Source organism: Neolamprologus multifasciatus, chromosome 18 (assembly GCF_963576455.1).
Source record: "Neolamprologus multifasciatus chromosome 18, fNeoMul1.2, whole genome shotgun sequence".
Classification (NCBI taxonomy): Eukaryota; Metazoa; Chordata; class Actinopteri; order Cichliformes; family Cichlidae; genus Neolamprologus; species Neolamprologus multifasciatus.
Genome location: NC_140456.1, coordinates 35611930 through 35632683, shown reverse-complemented (window position 1 = coordinate 35632683; position 20754 = coordinate 35611930). Strand labels below are relative to the sequence as shown.

The window sequence follows — 20754 nt, the reverse complement described above, 5'->3', positions numbered from 1 at the left end:
ATAAATATAAATATAAATATAAATATAAATATAAATATAAATAAATATTAAAAGGGGATTTCTGTTTAAATCCAGCTCCAGCAGGCTTTGGCAGCACGGCCGGTGATGTGTGCGTGCGCGTTTATGTGACCATTGACTGAGCATGTGCGAGGCAGCAGAGAGATCATCGCTGCCACGACTCTGGGCTGTCCTGTAAATCTTCTACTTGCTGGGATATTCGTTGTAGTTCAGGCATGGAGGAGCGGAAACCTCTCGGTTCAGGCGCCGTCCGTGGAGCGGAGCGACTTTGGAGACTTTACGCATGCTCCTCATCAGCGGCGGGCAGGGAGACTTTAAAGTTGGACCCTTTTCATTTACAGTAGTGACGCAGGTGAAATGCTATTCTGTAGTGAACTCTTGATATTTTTGGAACATCTCGAGTGGTCTCACAACAGATAAGAAGAGGACAAACTCACTCCGGGACACTGTGACCATTCCCACTGTAACAAATGGCAGATGGAGATGAGCAGGCCAGCTCATCAGAATTTATTAAGGGTAAGTTTAACATCAGTGCTGGGATGTAATACTGCATAATGGTTTTCTATAAGAAACTACAGCCTGCAATATTTCCATGTGTGTGACTGAGAGCGTGGACATAAATACACAGCACTGACCTGCTCGTTCATTTTGGTTCATTTGTTCTTTCAAACAAAGCTAAACCAGTATGATTCAGTGTGAGCTACACTGACCACGATGGTCTCCATCATGGGGACACTAACCAAATAAGAGACGAGGACATTTCTGATTATTTTGTAGCTTCTTCATCAGCACTGTGCATTGTTGTGGAGAACAATAACTCTTGACAGGACTGTGGGGGCAGCTGGTCGGCCTTTGGCCTGGAGGATGCTGGATCGTTTTCAGCTGTGTCTGCTATAATTAACATGATATAAAGTGTAACAGCTGTGCATTAAGACGGTAAAAAGAATCCTGGTAAAGTGAGTCCATGCAGGTGCAGGTCAGCTTCACAGCCTTTACACAGCAGCTCGTTTCCAGGAATAAGTTTTTCTCTTTTCAGCTATCACTGCAGAACTTTCCAGTTTTACTGAAGCTGCTTCACTCATGAGTACATGTAAAACTACATGTAGCTGAAAGGTTCAAACTTACAGGCTAACAGTTGGCAGGTTGTAGCCCAGTGTCCCACAACTCATTCACTCATAGAGTCAAATAATACAGTTTAGTTAAAGCAAAGAATTACAAAGTTTATTACGTTTATGAAGCCACGACCCATCGTTCTCTAATCTGGTAAAAAGAAGCATTTCAGTAGTGCGAGGATTAAGTTTGGCTAAATCAGGTTAAGTAACCAGCAGCAGTGTGTCATGTAAGGATGGAGATTTGGGTCCTGCCTTGGTTTCAGCAGCAGTTAATGAGGGGAACTGATCCTGTGCTGTAACCGAGACACCAAAAATACCTGGATACAGTCAGCAGCTCGGTGTGATCGGGACAAGAGAGCGTTATCGCCCTGTATCTGAAGCCAGGACTGTCTGTGAGGCTGAATGTAACCTGTGTGTGTGTGTGTGTGTGTGTGTGTGTGTGTGTGTGTGTGTGCACCACAGACCGCCTGTACTTTGCCACTCTGCGGGTCAAACCTAAGAATACAGCCAACACACACTTCTTCAGCACGGATGAGGAGCTCATATATGAAAGGTAAGCTGTGATCTAGTCTGATCCCCAATTCTGACGTACCGCCGTCTGACATCCATTTAAAGTGAGTCCGGATGTTATCATTCACATGCTGATATTATAGTTGGTGTTGTTCTTGGTTTAGCTGAATGTTCATTTAACAAAATACTTTCTGTACCATGTAAAAGTAAACTCATGACTTTCTATAACAGCAACAAGCATAAAACATTCAAAGTGACTCAAACTCTGATGGCTTCATGTCATCTGTCCAGTAGATCTGCAGAGATCTGCAGAGATCTGGTCTCTGTGGCTGAGACGGCTACAAGTGCCTGAAGGAGATCTCCAGCTTCTTCAGTGCTTCGGGGTGTCTCGTACTGTTGTGCAGTAAAACGTGTAGTGTGTGAAGCTTCCTCATGATTCTGCTAACCAGCTGTAGCTGATTATGTCAGCCGAGCTGGTCTGAGAGACACGTGGAGCTGAAGGTTCAGTGAATCCTGCAGATTCACTCAACAAACACACGAATGGCTGAAAAGTGAGAAACGCTGCGATGTCATTGCCACTGAAAGTCTCCATGGTAACAGTCTGCTCCTGCTCACTGCCAGCACACGCTCCTACAAATCATTTCTTTCTGATGCCTCTTTTGTAACAGATGAACTTTGTTTGCCTCCGTTTTTGTTGTTTCGTGTCCTTTAGAAATTCCTTTGACCTCATTAATATCCCACCTGTTCATTTCAGAGAGACACGCCTTTTGACAGTCATGGTCCTGTCCTTCCTTGACTTCTCATCACTGGTCTCTGATTACCATTATACTGTTAGAGGAAGTCCACTGCTCCACCCGGAGGGATGGTGTCCTGGTTCAAACTGTGGTCTTTCTAGTTGGAGTTCACACGTTTTCCCTGGTTCACAGTCCAAAGACATGCATGTTCATTCACGTTAGCTTAACTGGTGATTTAGTTTAGTCCAGTTTTATTTGTATAACATCAGTTACATCCAGGCCCTTTGTAGGTAAACAACCTACAATATTAGAGAGAAAACTCTAATTGGACGATTCCCAACGAGCAGGGCCGGGAGCAGTGGGACGGTAAAACTTCTAATAGGTGGGGAGACCCTGAAAGAACTTCCTTACAGTGCCGCCATGCCGCCTGGATGTGAGCAGGAAGCTGCTTCCTGTCAGGACAGCTGCTCTGGCCACCACGAAGACTATCAGAACCTGGCCTGATGAAGCCTTACAGCAGCTGCAGGACTGTCTCCACACCACCAGGACATTCCTGAACATCCAGACCTGGAGGTGTACTGTGTCACCTGGTCTATCCCAACCACAAGCCCTGGATGACCGGGGACGTCCACCGGCTGCCTTCAGAGTGAGTGACGGTGCAACGAGGCATCTGAAAGGCCAAATCACAGTACAGGTGGAAGATCACCTGGACAGCAACAACAGCAGGCAGGTGTGTCAGGAGGGCAGCACATCACCGAGTACAGGAGCAGTCACAGAGCTGATGCTTCACTAGCAGAGCAGTTGAATCACTCCTTGTTTTGAAGTGCAGTCACCAGAGGCACGTATCAATAAGTCCATCCTCACTGTGGAGGAGTGTGACATAAGACACACGCCGTCAACCCTCCAACAGGAACAGCTCATACGTCAGTGAAGACATGAAGTCCACATACTTGTGGAGAATTTCATCCAACCCTGTGTTGTCATGTTGATACATTTGCACTGTTTCTCCCATGAAAATGTCTGTTGATGTATCACCAGTGTGACTGATGTCATAAACCAATCATCTGGTCCTGGCCTACTCTGTGGTCATAACCCCTGACTGAGCACGCACGAGTTATGGTTCCTTAAATGATCTGCATTTATTTTAGGATATAAAATAGTTTTAATTATACACCCTTTGTACACCGATGAGAGACAGATCAGAGGTGAAACAGCCTTGGAAAAATGCTCCATCTATGCGTTTATATGTGCCCTGCAAATTGCAGCTTCATACTGTGGATGTTCTGCTGTGGAGCTGCAGGCCACCACAGTACACAGGGCTGGGTGGAAACTGGTTTCCAGCATTTCCTGACCTCTCAGGACTTTTTAGGAACTCTAAGGCTACGTTCACTCTGCAGGTCTTGATGCTCAATTCAGATTTTTGGATCAAATCTGATTTTTTTGTCTGCTCGTTCACACTACAAATAAAATGTGACAGCAAACGCGCTCTAGTGTGAACGCTCAAAGCGGCCGCATGCACAAAAGAAGACGTCACACACAACGCGCTCTGTTTAGACCCAGACCAACAGTATCGTTTGACTGATGGCCTTAATATAAAGACTTCAGACTTCACGTTTCCCAATTTTTGCTTTAAGTTATTTTGTTATTTACATAATAATGTAAATAACCTAATAATGATCCTTATTGCTGTTTTAGAGGAGCGCTGCTTCAAAGGATAGTTGCAGATTTCTGTCAGAATCTGCAGATTATACAGTACAAATAAAATGTTCACGTTTCTCCAACGTTGTCTTCCCAACAGTTTCACTGGATGGACAGGAAGCGTTCACGATGTCTTCTCCGGCGCTGATAATTGGCGTCTGTCTTGTGTCAGTGACGTAAAAGACGGATTTAATGCGACATGACCATCAAACAGCAGCTTTCTAAAACATCAGATATGTATCGGATTCAGCACCACATACGAAAGTGACCCAGATCGGATTTGAAAATATCGGATTTGTGCCGTTCACACTGTAACCATGATCGGATAGATGGGTCACAGAGGGTCAAAAAATCAGATTTGATGCGCTTTCGCCTGCAGTGTGAACGTAGCCTGAGTTCCTGATGCTCAACTCTGAGCATCAGTATCATGGGATATATCACAGTTTCAGTGTGTCTGTCACAGAGCGGGTGTTTGAGCTGTGATTAACCGGGGAGGTGGTCGATGAGTAAACCTGAGATGGCTTTTGTCACAGTGGAGTGAGCCGTGTGGAGGAAATAAAGGAGGATCCAATTGCAGGCAGTCGTGAAGGTGGTTTATTGAACACAGAGCACAGGGAAAAAATGGCAAACGAAGATTAAACTAAACTATACTGGGAATAACTAAACTAGTAAACACAAAGCAGAAGACGAGCATGAAGGAGGGTGGGCAGAACACACGGGTGAAACATGGCAGATACACAGACGGACCGGCAACGACAGAAGACACGACTTAAATACACTCAGAGAAACACAGGGAGATCACACACAGGTGGAAGTAATTAACGAGACGAGACAAGGGAGGGAACACAAGAAATCACAAAGACGCAGACTGGACACAGATCAAGACCCACAGCAAACATGGGAACACAGAACCTGAGAGCAAAAACCAGAATCACAGAAACAATAGATAAATAATAATAATAATCAACAAAGCACCAGAGAACAAAAACGATCCTTCAAAAATAAACCAAAGCAAGAGAACTCAAAATGCTGGGTCGACCCCAACGTGACAGCTTTCAGTGCTTGTTTGACGATCTTTGAGATCCTCTTGCTGTCATTCGTGCTGTTGGCCGACTTACTGAATAGCAGTGATGATGAGTAACCTGGTATCCAATGCTGTGGTGTTAGGGAAAGGACTTTATAGAACCTGATGTTCTGCTGTAACAGTGCTGACTTGCACCCCTGCTCGTCTGTCATGTTCCAGCCTTGATAACAGTTTTCTTTTCTGCAGCAGACAAACGGGATCTGAGTTTGGTTTCATTGAGTGAAACAAAGCTGTGAGCTTCCTCTGACTCCATGTCTGCATTGTGTGGGTTTTCTAACGGAGCATTTTATTATAACCAGATGAACAATGTCACCGACTTCACCTGTCAGTGGGGTTAGTTTTGTGGCTGATTTGTGTTGTTGTTGTAATTGTTGAAAGCTCCTCCATCTCTCGCTGTGTGTTGCAGTTTTTATGCAGACTTTGGGCCCCTCAACCTGGCCATGCTGTACAGATACTGCTGGAAACTCAACAGGAAGCTGAAGGTAATGCAGATGAAGGTTTTCAGACTCAGGGCTTTGTTTGCTGTATAGACATCATTTAGAAAACGTGTTACACTCTTATTTTGAAAGGTCTTTGTTCTGATGGTGTGTGTGCACTCCTCTGACAGTAGACTCTTATTTTGAAAGGTCTTTGCTCTGATGTGTGTGTGCACTCCTCTGACAGTAGACTCTTATTTTGAAAGGTTTTTGCTCTGATGGTGTGTGTGCACTCCTCTGACAGTAGACTCTCATTTTGAAAGGTCTTTGCTCTGATGGTGTGTGTGCACTCCTCTGACAGTAGACTCTTATTTTGAAAGGTCTTTGCTCTGATGGTGTGTGTGCACTCCTCCGACAGTAGACTCTTATTTTGAAAGGTCTTTGCTCTGATGGTGTGTGTGCACTCCTCTGACAGTAGACTCTTATTTTGAAAGGTCTTTGCTCTGATGGTGTGTGTGCACTCCTCTGACAGTAGACTCTTATGTTGAAAGGTCTTTGCTCTGATGGTGTGTGTGCACTCCTCTGACAGTAGACTCTTATTTTAAATGTATTAATGCACATGTGCTGTTTCACTGATTATTGATTATCATTATTGGTTTATAGTCTTTCACAATGTCTAGAAAGAGACTGGTTCACTACACCAGCTACGACCAGAAGAAGAGAGCCAATGCTGCTGTTCTCATTGGTGCCTATGCTGTAAATATCCTTTCATTTGTCCATCACATCATCTGATTGCCGGTCTGTCTGTCCATTGTTAGTGATGTAGTTTAACTCTGCCCTGTAGGTGATGTATTTGAAGAGAAGCCCAGAAGATGCCTACAGGACTCTGATAGCAGGAAACAACACAGGCTACATGCCGTTTAGGTACAGGCTGCTGCTTTCTACGAGACAGCACTGCATGCTGGGCTGTTGTCATTACATTTACTGAGACACTATTCTTCTGTCTGTTAAATCCAGCTTAGCTTAGCTTAGCATAAAGACTGCAAGCAGGGTAACAAGAAGAAACTCCACCTAGCTGGAAATTATTTGGCGACCATGAAGGTTCCAGGAGGTCAGGAAACCTCATCAAACCCACACTTTTAAGTTTGGGATGGGAACATTTTCCCGTATTATTGTAGGGTTTTTACTGCTGTTGTGATTTGGCACTATATAAATAAAACTGAATTCAGAAATTTGAATCAATTGTTAACAGTTTATGAGCTCTTAGTGAGCTTTAGCAGTGCCAGTGGCTTTGCACAACAGCCTGGTCCAGAACAGTCTTCCCAGATGCTTGATTTCAAAATAATAAAACACATATTAATGTAAAAAAAATGATGATAAAGTTGTTCAGTGTCAATATAGGCCGACCTGTGTTCATTCTCAGTGTGTTTGTCTCCTCATTTTCATGTTTGGCTCTGTAATGCCTAAACACTGAGGAGGTGCTTTTGTTTGTGTAAGAAAGCTCCGCAGAACAGATGCGACATTCAACCTGCATAAAATGAAATAAATAATTTACACTGCAAGTCACATTGCTGTTTTTCCTATTCTGATAGATTACACTGAAACAAAGACAGACAAACTATTCCCTTATTTGCAGTTAAAAGATCAAAATGATCCCACACAGAAGAAGCATTTCTTTTTCTTTTGGGCTCCATTTTGTTTTGGAGAGATGTGTATTATTATTTGTTGTAGAGAGATATATATATATATTTTTTATCTTTGCAAGAGTAATTTTGTGGGGTTTTTTGTTTTTCTTTTTGGTGGCGACTCGTTCCGTTGGCAGATGCGGTACCTTTTAAACACAGTTTGGCGCGTTGGCAATGATCGATACAGCAGCTGTATCGATCACGTGACTTTTTCTTAAAGCGACGCACCGATACAGGCTTCGCTCTGTGAGCTTGATAGATGCGTCGGTGCGTTAGTGTTGCTGGACCCATCACTAATAACTACTATTACTGTATTCCTCTCACTGTGTGTGTGTGTGTGTGTGTTTCTGTGTGTGTGTGTGTGTGTGTGTGTGTGTGTGTCTGTGTGTGTGTGTGTGTGTGTGCCACAGAGACGCAGCAGTTGGAGAGTGCTCTTTTAACCTCACCGTCCTAAACTGCTTACAAGGAATCCACAAGGTAGCAACAACGTCTAACACAGATGATTTTAGTAAAATTAATATGACACTTATTAACTTCATTTTGGTCATTTTAACCTCTTTTTAACTTAAAAATCCCAGTTTGAGCCACATTTGACATTGTTCTCCTCTTATTCTGTAACAACAGTAATTGAATTCAGTTTTATTCATAGCACTAATTCTAAGCAACAGTTAGTTCAAGGTACTTTAACTTATAAGGTAAAGACCCTACAGCACTGCACTAGAAGTATACACTTGGCAACAGTGGGAAGGAAAAACTCCCTTCCAACAGGACGAAACCTCCAACAGAACCAGGTTTAAGGAGGCAGCAATTCACTGTGACAGGTGAGAGAAGAGAGCAGAGAGAACTACAAAGGAGTTTAATAATTACTAATGATTAAATACTTCAGTGATGTACAAACACACAGGAATTGAAAACAAACGACTAAAGAAGAAATAGTCAGTGCATCAACGTGTCTTTTATACCCCATTCCTACAAAACTGCTCAAAGAAGTCCTGCCATTAATTAATGCTTCGATCTTAAATATGATCAACCTATCTCTAATAATCAGCTATGTACCACAGGCCTTCAAGCTGGCTGTAGTTAAACCTTTACTCAAAAAGCATCTCTAAACCCAGCAGTCTTAGCTAATTATAGGCCAATCTCCAACCTTCCTTTCATATCAAACATCCTTGAAAGAGTAGTTGTCAAACACTAACAGATCATCTGCAGAGGAATGGTTTATTTGAAGAGTTTCAGTCAGGTTTCAGAGTTCATCACAGCACAGAAACAGCTTTAGTGAAGGTTACAAATGATCTTCTTATGGCCTCTGACAGTGGACTCATCTCTGTGCTTGTCCTGCTAGACCTTAGTGCAGCGTTCGATACTGTCGACCATAATATCCTATTAGAGCGATTAGAACATGCTGTAGGTATTACAGGTATTGCACTGCAGTGGTTTGTATCATATCTATCTAATAGACTCCAGTTTGTGCATGTAAATGGAGAGTCCTCTTCACACACTGAGGTTAATTATGGAGTTCCACAGGGTTCAGTGCTAGGACCAATTCTGTTTACATTATACATGCTTCCCCTAGGCAGCATCATTAGAAGACATAGCATACATTTACACTGCTATGCAGATGACACCCAGCTCTATCTGTCCATAAAGCCAGATAACACACACCAATGAGTTAAACTGCAGGAATATCTTAAAGACATAAAGACCTGGATGGCCGCTAACTTTCTGCTTCTTAATTCAGATCAAACTGAGGTTATTGTACTCGGCCCTGAAAATCTTAGAAATATGGTATCTAAGCAGATTCTTACTCTGGATGGCATTACCTTGGCCTCCAGTAACACTGTGAGGAACCTTGGAGTCATTTTTGACCAGGACATGTCCTTCAACGCACATATTAAACAAATATGTAAGACTGCTTTCTTCCATTTGTGCAACATCTCTAAAGTTAGAAATATCCTGTCTCAGAGTGACGCTGAAAAACTAGTTCATGCATTTATTACTTCCAGGCTGGACGACTGCAATTCATTATTATCAGGAAGTCTTAAAATCTCACTGAAAAGCCTTCAGCTAATCCAAAATGCTGCAGCAAGAGTCCTTACTGGGACTAGAAAGAGAGAGCATATTTCTCCTGTTTTGGCTTCCTGTTAAATCCAGAATTCAAAATCCTGCTCCTCACATACAAGGTCTTAAATAATCAGGCCCCATCTTATCTTAATGACCTTGTAGTACCATATCACCCTATTAGAGCACTTCGCTCCCGCTCTGCAGGCCTACTTGTTGTTCCTAGAGTATTTAAAAGTAGAATGGGAGGCAGAGCCTTCAGTTTTCAGGCCCCTCTTCTGTGGAACCAGCTTCCAGTTTGGATTCAGGAGACAGACACTATCTCTACTTTCAAGATTAGGCTTCAAACTTTCCTTTTTGCTAAAGCATATAGTTAGGGCTGGACCAGGTGACCCTGAATCCTCCCTTAGTTATGCTGCAATAGATGTAGGCTGCCGGGGATTCCCATGATGCACTGGGTGTTTCTTCTTCACTCACTATGTGTTTACAGACCTCTCTGCACTGAATCATCCTTGTTATTAATCTCTGGCTGTCCTCACAGTGTGTCTTTGGTCCTGTCTCCGTCCCCTCAGCCCCTCAGCAGTCAGATTGCCGCCCCTCCCTGAGCCTGGTTCTGGTGAACATGTGTTTCTGTTAAAAACGAGTTTTTCCTCCCCACTGTCACCAGTGTGCCTGCTCGTAGGGGTGGTCTGATTGTGTTTCCTCTGTATAACTGTAGGGTCTTTACCGTACAATATTAACTGCCTGAGGTGACCTTTGTTGTGATTTGGTGCTAAAAAAAACTGAACTGAATCTGTGAAACCACTGCAGATCACTATAACACTAAACATTTCAGCCCTTTGGGGGGAGTTGTGCTTTTGTTGTGAAAATCTGTTCCTGCTCTTTTCCTCTGCAGGCATTACAACATGGTTTCCTGGATTTTGAAAGGTTCAGTGCAGAAGAATATGAACATTATGAGGTAACAGACTGCAGAGTGCTGACTGTGCTACAGGTCGATATCAATGAAAACAGGACCAGGATACAGTAAGAAATAAGTAACGTACGCTTGTTATGCATCCAGTTTATTTGCAGTGCTGTTAGTAACACAGTCAGGGCCAAACAAGGGCTCGTACGATGTCCAGGCCTGCCTTGGTGCACGCTGTACTTCCTCAGTTTCTCAGTTAGATTGATCCATAACTCACCCGTCCAAGTGATAGACAGTCAGTGAAGTAAAGGTCAGCTCACCTGTGTCCACTGCAACAAAACTGATTTCCAATGAAAGGTAAAAGACCGTATGTGTTCATTACTGCAGTGGTGGTATAATTAAGGTGTTCTGGATCCATGTTTTTAACTGATATGTCGCTAACCTCTATCACAGTCTTTCTTTCCTTTCTTTTTGTGCTTTTAGCGAGTTGAAAATGGAGATATGAACTGGATCGTTCCGGGAAAGGTTCTGGCGTTCAGTAGCCCTCATTCTCGTGGTAAGATAGAAGATGGTGAGTCAGAATCTCTAAGCTAAACACCAATATGTTTTTGTGGATGTCAGAAAGTACATAAGTGACTGTTGTCGAATGCTTTGTTTGCACGCTGTCTAACAGACAGACTGGACTGCATGAAATCCTGCTGTGTTCTCATCTGTGCAGCGTAAATGTTGTGTATTACCTGCTCGAGCTCATGCATCCTTTTTTGTTCTTCGGTTAAACTGAAACCTAAATGCAACAAGAGAAGTTGTTGTCTTTGGATACTTTAGTGAATCATGAGTGAGATTAAGGTTGTGGAGGTTGTCAGAGTATTCCTTCTATTGCCTGACAGTGTCCTCAGTTGGAGTCAGCAGGCCTCCATCTTTACTGGACACCGTGTTGGTAGAGCACCACTTCCCCCTCCTGACGGTTTGCCAGAATCGCTCCTCCTACGCCCAAGTTTTTGCTGCAGCCGCGGCCTGAGCTGCGTTTCGATTGGCCTGCCCGCTGCCTCTGCTCTCCACCCGTGGCTGCCGCCAGACACACAATCAGTAGATAATACCTCTGCTCACTACAGTTTTTGTTTTGGTCCCTGAATCCACGGCCCAAATATAGCAGATATATAAGATGCTGCCATAGTTCAAGAAACATTTCATAAAAAGTAAATAGTTACAAATCGGGGATATGGGAGCTGCGGCAAAAAGAAACCAAAGGACGACCACGAACCAAACTCACAACGTGCTTCTCCTGTAAACTAACATCACTAAACTGCTAACCTGACACAACCAAGAACTGGGCTTCCACGGAGGTTAACTCGAGGTACCTCCCACACGTCGAAGCGTATTTGTCTCTTGTCTCTTGTACAGAGTGTGTGTGCAGATGTTGATTCCTGCAGTGAGCGTAGAAATCATCAGAAGGATTTTTGGAGAAGTTGTTCGTTGTGCTTGTTTTTGTGAAGGATCAAGTTTAGTATTTGCTCTTGGATCACACACACACACAAATATGAGGTGTTCTTGTTTTCTGTGTCAGGTTAAACCTGTCCAAGACTTCACACTGCTCCATCCTCCCTCCCCCGAAGCCCTCCAAAGTCCACCTCACCCCCTCTTCTACTAAAAAGCTGAGACGAAGTTCCTCTACCACCACTGCTCCGCAGATCAGGAGGTTGGTGTCTGTGCTTTTGTTCCTTACTAGAAGCACATTATAATAAAACCAATATAAAATGTGATGTGCTGATGTCTCCACAGTCCCTTCAGCCTCACTGTGTTCAGCACCAGGCCAGCACTGATTCACTGACTTCACACTTGGGACGTTCTGGTCATGAATCAGCCCAGCTGATGATGGACTCGCTGGAAACTGGATCAGCTCTCTTGCACCTTTAATAGGCTGTAAATCCTTTTTTAGCCCCAATAACTACTTTTGGTTTTGACAGAGCCAACAGTTTGTCACCACTTTAACTGGTCACGTGGCCCATTCTGTGATAACAGGGCCGACACCATAAATCATCACGTCTCTTGGGTATAGCAGGCAGGTAACTTTAAAAAACTGCTGCTGCATATTGCAGATATAACATCTGCTAGATGCTGAATGTCCCGTTGTCACAATCATTTTGCTGGAAGCAAAGGACACGTGCAGGTGCAAAGACCAAACAACGCTAACAGGGGATAAAAGGTCGTGGCCCGAGGACTGAGTCAGACCATCGCCAAGAGCAGTCTGGGTGCTTCTGATAAACGGCTGCTGCCATTTGTCCATCCAAAGTTCAGAACCACAGGATGTAGACGGCCTGAAGCAACGTCTTGGTTGCAGAAACACAGACCTTTAGAAGTCGTACCAAAATCCACGCCTTAAACTTTGGCAGATCACAGGTTTCTTGGCTGCACATGATGGACCTAGCTTATTTGGCACGTTGTTGTAATGTTGTCTCCTCATTTTCAGTACTTTAGTAACCTGGTTGGGTTAGAGAACCATAGCAAACCACATCTTTTGTAAGAGATCGGTGCACATTGTTCAAGAATTAACAACTGGATGCAAAATTGTCTTGCAAGACCAAGAGTGATACACTGCTTCTGCTATAGATGTTATTTATATTTTCCAAGATTTCATCGATAAAGTATGACAAACTTATACTTGTTGTTTAATGTTCTATTGATGCAGAGCGAGGGACACAAAGCCACAACGTGCTTATAATGCACTTTGAAAGCCTCTGAGCACACATGCTGGCAATGAAAGACACAAAGAGTCATTAGAGGAAGTCAGTTAAATGAAGACAGAGATTCTGAAGTTTCATGTCAAACGTATCAGACTGAACATGGCACACACTTTATTTCACAGGTCATATTCATGCACTGAATTTGTCAACAGTACTTTGCTTTATCATACATAAAGCAAACTCACTATGTTCAGCTTTGAGCGTGTTGTTGCTGTCATACTTTCCTGTATCTGACTGTGTTTCAGACTGTGTGACAGCAGCTCAGATGTGCTGTCTGATTGGTAGTTTACTCCAAAGGAGGAAAACCAGCTACTGGTAGTGTGAAGTGCTAAAATCAACAATAAAGTCCAAGTAATGACGAGATAATGACTCATGCTTCTCTTTGTTATCATCACACTGTCATTGTTTCATGACCTTCACTGAAAGTCACCTGACACTGCTGTGGGATGCTGTGGGATGCTGAGACTGTGGATTCCATGTGCTTGGTATGATTTGGGGAATTTAATGAACAAAACATCAGAAATAACTGAGGCGACTCTATAAGGGAATCCCCTCTGTTGACACTGTACTGAGTCAAAAGTATAAGGAACTGAGTTACATGGATTACCTGCACATACACTGACCTGCGTATATGAAACAGTACTGTACTATATATGTATAATAGGGCCTCTTAAACTAAAATCCTGGCTGTATCCTTACTGTAGTTAAGTTAAATAGGTCCTCTATAGTCTCCAAATCATTGTCTGGTTGGGACACTTATTGTACTGTCAGGTGCAGAGATGGGATTACTTTTAATCTGATTACTTTTTTCAAGTAACGAGTAAAGTAAGGGATTACTATTGCAAAAACGGTAATTAGATTACCGTTACTTTCCCGTAGGAACGCTGCGTTACTGCGTTACTAAAACCGTGATTTTTTTTGCGAGAATGTCTCATGACAGTTACGTAAGCGAGTGCGACGTTCGTGACAACAGCTGTGTGCAGATCAACAATGGATCATATATCGAGTGCAGAGAGAGTATGAGCGTGCAGCGTTTAAAGCGTGGAAGTACTGACCTTACTTTGAGTTTGATTCCATAAAAAGTGACAAAAACATTAGTGTCCGTTGTGCGTGGGAAGAAAACTTCTTTTTACAGCGAAAAAAACCCTAAACTTCCGAGCAAGCACCGAGTAGCTACGACGTAATGGGAAACTCACAGAAACTCACGGATTCTTCCACTGACCGCGGCACACCTGCACCAGGGTAAACCTCCGCCTACCCCACTCCTGCTTTACAGGTGAAAATAAAGCAACAGGACCGCTAGTCTTTGACTTTATTTATTTTCTGCTGTGTTTTACTTGCATCTATTTGAAAGACTGAGTGTAAACACACAAAATTATTTTATGAGCTGGAATGTGCAGAAAATAGGTTTAAATATTAAACTAATTTCTTCCAGTCAGAGAATGTTGCAGATAATTAAATTTTTGCTTGATGCATAAAGTTAAAAGATTAAAACTAATAAAACAAGTTTTAAAAAGAGACTTTTCCATTTGATTACATTTTGTATGATGATTATGTAGAAAAAGTAGAATTGGGCTGAAAGATCTATCACTTTATCACCTATTCAGGTTGTAAATCGTGTTTTTAAAAAGTAACTAAGTAATTAATTACTTTTGAAAATAAGTAATGAGTAAAGTAACTAGTTACTTTTGAAAATAAGTAATCAGTAATTAGTTACTGATTACTTTTTTCAAGTAACTTGACCAACACTGGTCAGGTGTCCTACCTATAAACAGCCATACGAACGTGTTTGTATCTGTAAGCTAGTCTACCTCTACAGCTGCTCATGAAGCAGCAGCCAAACAGGACTCTGGCTATCTTTGTGTCATATGTAGATTTCTACAGACGACTCTGTCACCAACCTCAGGCTGATTGGACATACATGTGTTTGTTCCATAAAGTGATCTAGATGCTGCAGAGCAGATGAGGTCTTCCAGAACATCCACCTGCAAGAAAACATCCAGAACAAAATTTAAAACCACGTCATTGTCTCTGCTATCGAACACACACCAGGCAGACAGCACTTGAAATGAGACGTCTCCCTTACTGCTTCTTTCCCACTACTACAATCAGCCCGTCCTTTCTACCAGCTTAATGTTACCTGGCTCTGCTCTCCTACACTGAGATTCTTCAGCTGGTAGACAGTCACATGACCATCACTGACTCCTACCACAACACAGTCAGCCTGAGAGGAAAACAGCCAGGACATCATCCTCACACCAGGGGCTGCAGGCTGCACAATGACAGGGTCCAGACTGGAGGAAAGAGGTGCATATATGGACAAGACACAGGTGATACAGAGAGCAGCACAGGTGCAGTCTCCTTCTGAGTCTGACTCACATTCACTTCAATCTTATTTATACAGCCTCAAAGTGCTTTATACTGTAAAGAGAAGGAAGGCAGGATAAAGACATGCTGTGGGAGAGAGACAGAGATCAATAACACGTGTGATTCAGTGCAGAGAGGTCTGTTAACACATAGTGAGAGAAGCAGAAACACCCAGTGCATCATGGGAATCTCCGGCAGCCTAAACCTATTGCAGCATAACTAAGGGAGGATTCAGGGTCACCTGGTCCAGCCCTAACTATATGCTTTAGCAAAAAGGAAAGTTTGAAGCCTAATCTTAAAAGTAGAGATAGTGTCTGTCTCCTGAATCCAAACTGGAAGCTGGTTCCACAGAAGAGGGGCCTGCAAAACTGAAGGCTCTGCCTCCCATTCTACTTTTAAATACTCTAGGAACAACAAGTAGGCCTGCAGAGCGGGAGCGAAGTGCTCTGATAGGGTGATATGGTACTACAAGGTCATTAAGATAAGATGGGGCCTGATTATTTAAGACCTTGTATGTGAGGAGCAGGATTTTGGATTCTGGGTTTAACAGGAAGCCAAAACAGGAGAAATCTCACTGGAAGGTTACAAGACAACATAATGAAGCTCTGTTAGCAACATGTTACTGTCTCGCTCTCAGTTTCTCCCCTTTGCATCTTTTGTCTTTGTAACAGCTGTTCTCTTACTCATCTCTCTGTGTGTGTGTGTGTGTGTGTTCCTGTCTAGCTCTTTGTGAGGAACGAAATCAACATTCTACTATACTTGTGAGAACCAGCAGTCACTTGTGAGGACACACAACCCTTCACATTTTTGAGGCTCAAAATGTGGTTTTAGTGTCAGGGTTACAATTAGGTTATGGTTAGGTGTAGGGTAAAGGTCAGGATTAGGCATTCATTTTTAATGGTCAGGGTAAGGGGCTAGGGAAACCATTGTGTCAATGAGGGTCCTCACTAAGATAGCTGAACGGGGTTGTGTGTGTACATGTTTACGTATCTCTGTGGGGAACAAGAGCCCTCATGGGGATAAAAATGGAGTTTGAAGGCATTTTGGTTTTGGTGTCAGGGTTACGGTGAGGTTATGGTCAGGTTTGGGCTCAGGGTTCGAGTTAGGCATTCATGTTTGATGGTTATGGTTAAGGGAAGTGGCTCGGGAAAGCATTATGTCCTCACTAAAATATACAAACATGACTGTGTGTGTTTGTGTGTGGTTTCTTCTAATGACTATTTAGTGCAGACTCTCTGCCATCACACACATCACTGCTGTGTGGGGACTCTCACCTGCTACTGTCGGTGTTGTTGTGGAAAAATCCTTTTCTTTAAATCAGTCCTGGTCACTGTTTAGTGTTCTCTCTGCCTCCCTCATGTTTGTTCTCTGTGTTTCTTATTTGCTCTGTCTCCCCGGTCAGCTGTGTCCCCTGTCAAGTCCATGTCTCAGTGTTACATTTCCTGTTTTACTTTGAAGGTCTGTGTACTGAGTTTTGCTCCTCTTGGTCTTGTCGTGTCTGATTTCTCCCAGCTGCGTCCCCTCGTTATTCCCCAGTGTGTTTTAGCCCTGTGTTTCTCTGTGTCAGTGTTGGGATGCCCTCATGCTGTGTGTCTGGTCCTGTGTGTTTTGTTAGATTTTGCCCAGTTTAGGTTTTGTGTGGTTTTTCTGTTCAGCAATAAAGCTGCTTTTTGACTTTCGCTCCCGCCTCAGTTGAGTCTGCATTTGCGTCCTTTTCCTGCCTGCACACAGCCGTCACATGACGCAATCTCTCCTGTGTGAACATCGTCAACAACAAGTGATGCTGTTAGACCTGTTTTATTGGCCTGACAGTGGGATGTCTGTGTGTTTCTGAGACGCTGAACACAACATGAAGATTTTTGTTTTACTTTTTGCAGAATAAATGTTTTAAAACACAAAGTTCATCCAAAGAACACTGCTTACTGACAGTATGAGTCATTTTTGTCAGAGTCTTGGAGGAGAAACCGACTAACTCTGCAGAAACATGGTGGACAAAGGTGATAATGACACATTAAAGAAGAGAACTGATTAACACAATATGGCTGTGATAAGTATCAGGTGAGGTTGACTGCACAGGACGCAGCACAGGCAGAGTGTCCCACTGTAGTCGGGACTATTCACTTGTAATCATACACGGAAACGGAGCGAGCGAGACAACAAACTAAATGGGGCCTAAGAGAACGCCGACCGCTGAGGAAATTGAGGACATCAAAAAGTCACTGGACTTTTTAACTGAAGAAACATCAGCTATCAAGCTACAGCAGAAATATATCCTGGACATTGTCGAGGAGATAAAGTCGCTTCGCAATCAGAATGCAGAGAAGGAGAAACAGATTGTCTATCTGGAAAGCAGGGTCGCGGACCTGGAGCAATACACCAGAATGAACGATGTGATCATCACAGGGCTAAACATAAAACCCCGGTCATATGCTCGGGCTGTGACTGCTGACAGCAAAGAGGACCATGGAGAACTGGATGTTAGCTCTGCAGAGCAACAGGTAGCTGGTTTCTTGCAGTCAAAAGGGATCGACCTGGAGTGTAATAACATCGAGGCATGCCACCCTTTACCAAGGAGAAACGCTAGTGATAAACCAGCTGTCATCATAAGATTTGTAAACAGGAAAAACAAGAATGCACTGCTGAAGCAGGGGAGAAAACTAAAGGGATCGAACGTCTACATGAATGACCATCTAACTAAATACAACGCTGACATGGCTAAGAAAGCACGACACCTAAAGAAACTGGGTAAAATTCAAAATACATGGACTGCAAACTTTAAAATATTTATTAAACTCAACGGTACACCGGAGGAAGCCAAAGTGCTGGTCATCAAACGCATCCAGGATCTGGAAAAATATTAACATGACTACAAATGCAAGGAGCTGAACAAACAATCAACATTCATCAAAGCAGGTAACAGAAGATAACAACGGAAGCTAAAGCACAACATATTAAATCCTGGAACAATCAACTAATTTAACATCTGGGAATTATACACTGCTATCACAGAGGATTGCTAATTATGAGAATCTGGAGTTAAATTCACCACAAAACATGGAATACAATACACACTTCACAGAGCAGGACATTGATCCGGAATTGAACTTTTTTAACATCAGAAACATCAGCTGCTATTATACTGAAGATCAATTCAATAAAACTGTCAAGGCTGACTGCAAAATGTCCATAATCCACTTTAATAGTAGAAGTTTATATGCCAATTTTCACAAAATAAGAGAATACTTAAGCAAATTTGCACATCCATTCAGTGTGATTGCAGTATCTGAGACGTGGATTAATATGGAGAAAGGAGTGGACTTTGAAATAGACGGATATGAATTAAATGTTATGAACAGAAAGAATAAGAATGGTGGAGGTGTGACTTTGTTTGTGGATACAAAATTAAAATACAGGGTGGTGGAAAAAATGACGGTGGTGGTGGATAACATATTAGAGTGTGTAACTGTCAGGGTTCCTGGGTCATCGACCCAGTGCTTTCAGTTTTGTTCATGTTCAGTTTATTTTGCCACTGCCTGTTTCACTTCCTGTTTGTTCCTGCGTCAGCTCGTCTCGTGCCATTAGCCAGATTATGTTCAGCTGTGTACTCACCGGTCTCTCATTATCATCCTCATCCGTCTGTGTATTTAAGTCTTCTGTTTCTACTCGTTCTTTGTCGTGTCATTGATGTTGATGTTATGTTGTTGTTTCCGCCAGTGTTCAGTCAGCCATTCAGTCAGTCGTCCAGCCAGCCAGCCATTTTCTGCCTCTGTTCTGTGTGTTCACCCCATCGACAATAAATCACCCGGCTTCACCTACCTGCGAGTCCTGCGTTTGGGTTCCTTCTTCCTCGCCTCCACTCCGCGACCCCTGACAGAATGACACGACCCGTGCCACGAAGACACGATTGGGACCCAGCGGACTCGGACCTCTACGAGCGGCAGGTGGCAGCGCTTTCCCGTTGGGCAGAGGTGGTCAGGGGAAAACAGCGGCTCTTCGCGGAGAGAGAGCACGTCTTCGAGGGGACTCGCCTGGCTCTGGGCGGGCCTCGGAGACGCCGCGTTCCCCCACCTGCTGCCTCACCTGCCCCGGAGCATTTGCCGCGGAGAGCGGACGTTTCATGCCGCGTTTCGGCCGCTCCCTCTCTCGCCGCTCCGCTCCTCGTTCACACACCCGCCGCCTCATTCACCGGACCTCCACCTTCGCCATGGCACCGCGGCTACGCCTCTCACCTCGGCTCAATGGAGGCTACCGTGCCAGAGGCTCAGTGGTTTACCCCGCCCGCTTCCTCTTCCCGGAGAAAGCGGCGCACACGCCGCCATAATATGGACTATTTTCAACAGCTCCCGGTGGTGAGTTCCACTAACTGTCTTCCACATCCTTCATCTGATTATTCACATAAAACACATAACAGATCCACCACCGATTCATGGGGAGTTTCCCTCCTGGAGGATGTCGACTGGGAAGATTTTTTCTGCTCTGCTCCCGCAAAGACTGTAAATCGTGGCGGCAGAAAAAAAAGACCTATCCCTGATAAACCTGCCAGTAGCACACACCCGGTCACTATTTCCACACCCATCACTCAGCCATTTCCCACCAGCACGGCAGCCCAGATCTGGCCTTCCTCTTCAGCCATTTCACCTCCTCAGATGTCTAGGGCCCAGCCTACACCCACACCAGTGCCAGCTCCCAGGAGGAAGGCAGCTGCGACGCATTCTACCTCCACATCCGCTCTTGTTTCCCGGGTGGGGGTGACTGGTGTCCAGCCACCTCCCGTGCCTGTCCCAGCGCCCAGGCTGAGGGCAGCCTCAATCCAGCCTGACCTCCCTAGAGGCTTGGAAGAGCTAACCGGGTCACCTACTACTTCACCTCTTCATCCACCTCCTGATCCAGCCTTTCACGCCCTCGCACTGTCCCTGGTTAGGCTAGCTGAGGTGTCCCCTGCTCAGGCACCAGCCTTATTAGCCCAGGCTGCAGTTTTGTCCCCTTCAGTAGCCCAGTCATTAGCTCAGCCATTAGCTTCCCCACTCCAGTCAGTTCACTCACCTGCTCATCAGCCTTCACTCCAGTCCCCTGTCGTCCGGTCTCCTCCTCCCGTCGTCCGGTCTCCTCCTCCCGTCGTCCCCTGTAGCTCAGTGTCCTGTTCTCCAGTCGCCTCCCGTCCAGTCACTCATCCACCACCCTGTTCAGTTCCCCGACCTGCAGCCACAGCACCCAGAGCCAGCTGTGAGCCCCCGTGCTCTCCAGCCAGGGGCTTCCGCGCCCGCTGGCCCGGCCGCTCCTCAGCCAGGGGTTTCCGCGCCCGCTGGCCCGGCCGCTCCTCAGCCAGGGGCCTCCGCGCCCGCTGGCCCGGCCTGTCTCCAGCCAGGGGCCTCCGCGCCCGCTGGCCCTAAAGCGGTGGCTCCGTCACCCCCGGCTCCCGTGCCGTCG

The 20754-nt window shown here is 44.5% G+C and overlaps 2 protein-coding genes and 1 long non-coding RNA gene across 11 annotated transcripts; all 3 read left to right on the top strand.

The window, feature by feature from the left end:
- Positions 1–136: 136 nt before the first annotated feature.
- LOC146498541 (dual specificity protein phosphatase CDC14AB-like) lies at positions 137–10828 on the top strand. 8 transcript variants are annotated; one of them, XR_014870547.1, is made up of 9 exons: positions 137–534; positions 1593–1683; positions 5563–5638; positions 6236–6328; positions 6417–6496; positions 7668–7734; positions 10211–10273; positions 10376–10576; positions 10703–10792. XR_014870547.1 is itself a non-coding variant. In XM_085140075.1 (8 exons), the coding sequence occupies exons 1-8, from the start codon at positions 489–491 to the stop codon at positions 10520–10522; spliced, it is 663 nt and encodes a 220-aa protein (XP_084996201.1). In that variant the 5' UTR covers positions 137–488; the 3' UTR covers positions 10523–10806. The 8 variants fall into 8 exon arrangements, 6 of the variants coding, with proteins under 6 accessions (XP_084996201.1, XP_084996203.1, XP_084996204.1 ...); XM_085140075.1 differs by having other exon boundaries at positions 10376–10806; XM_085140077.1 differs by lacking the exon at positions 10376–10576 and having other exon boundaries at positions 138–534; positions 10703–10828.
- Positions 10829–11096: 268 nt separating this feature from the next.
- Positions 11097–12726, top strand: LOC146498540 (uncharacterized). Of its 2 annotated transcripts, XR_014870553.1 has the most exons (3): positions 11097–11573; positions 11784–11915; positions 11999–12726. It is a non-coding gene; the product is annotated as an uncharacterized LOC146498540 (long non-coding RNA). The 2 variants fall into 2 exon arrangements; XR_014870552.1 differs by having other exon boundaries at positions 11097–11915.
- Positions 12727–14935: 2209 nt separating this feature from the next.
- LOC146498539 (uncharacterized) lies at positions 14936–18774 on the top strand. Its single transcript, XM_085140074.1, has one exon. The coding sequence runs from the start codon at positions 17493–17495 to the stop codon at positions 18186–18188; it is 696 nt and encodes a 231-aa protein (XP_084996200.1). The 5' UTR covers positions 14936–17492; the 3' UTR covers positions 18189–18774.
- Positions 18775–20754: the final 1980 nt, after the last annotated feature.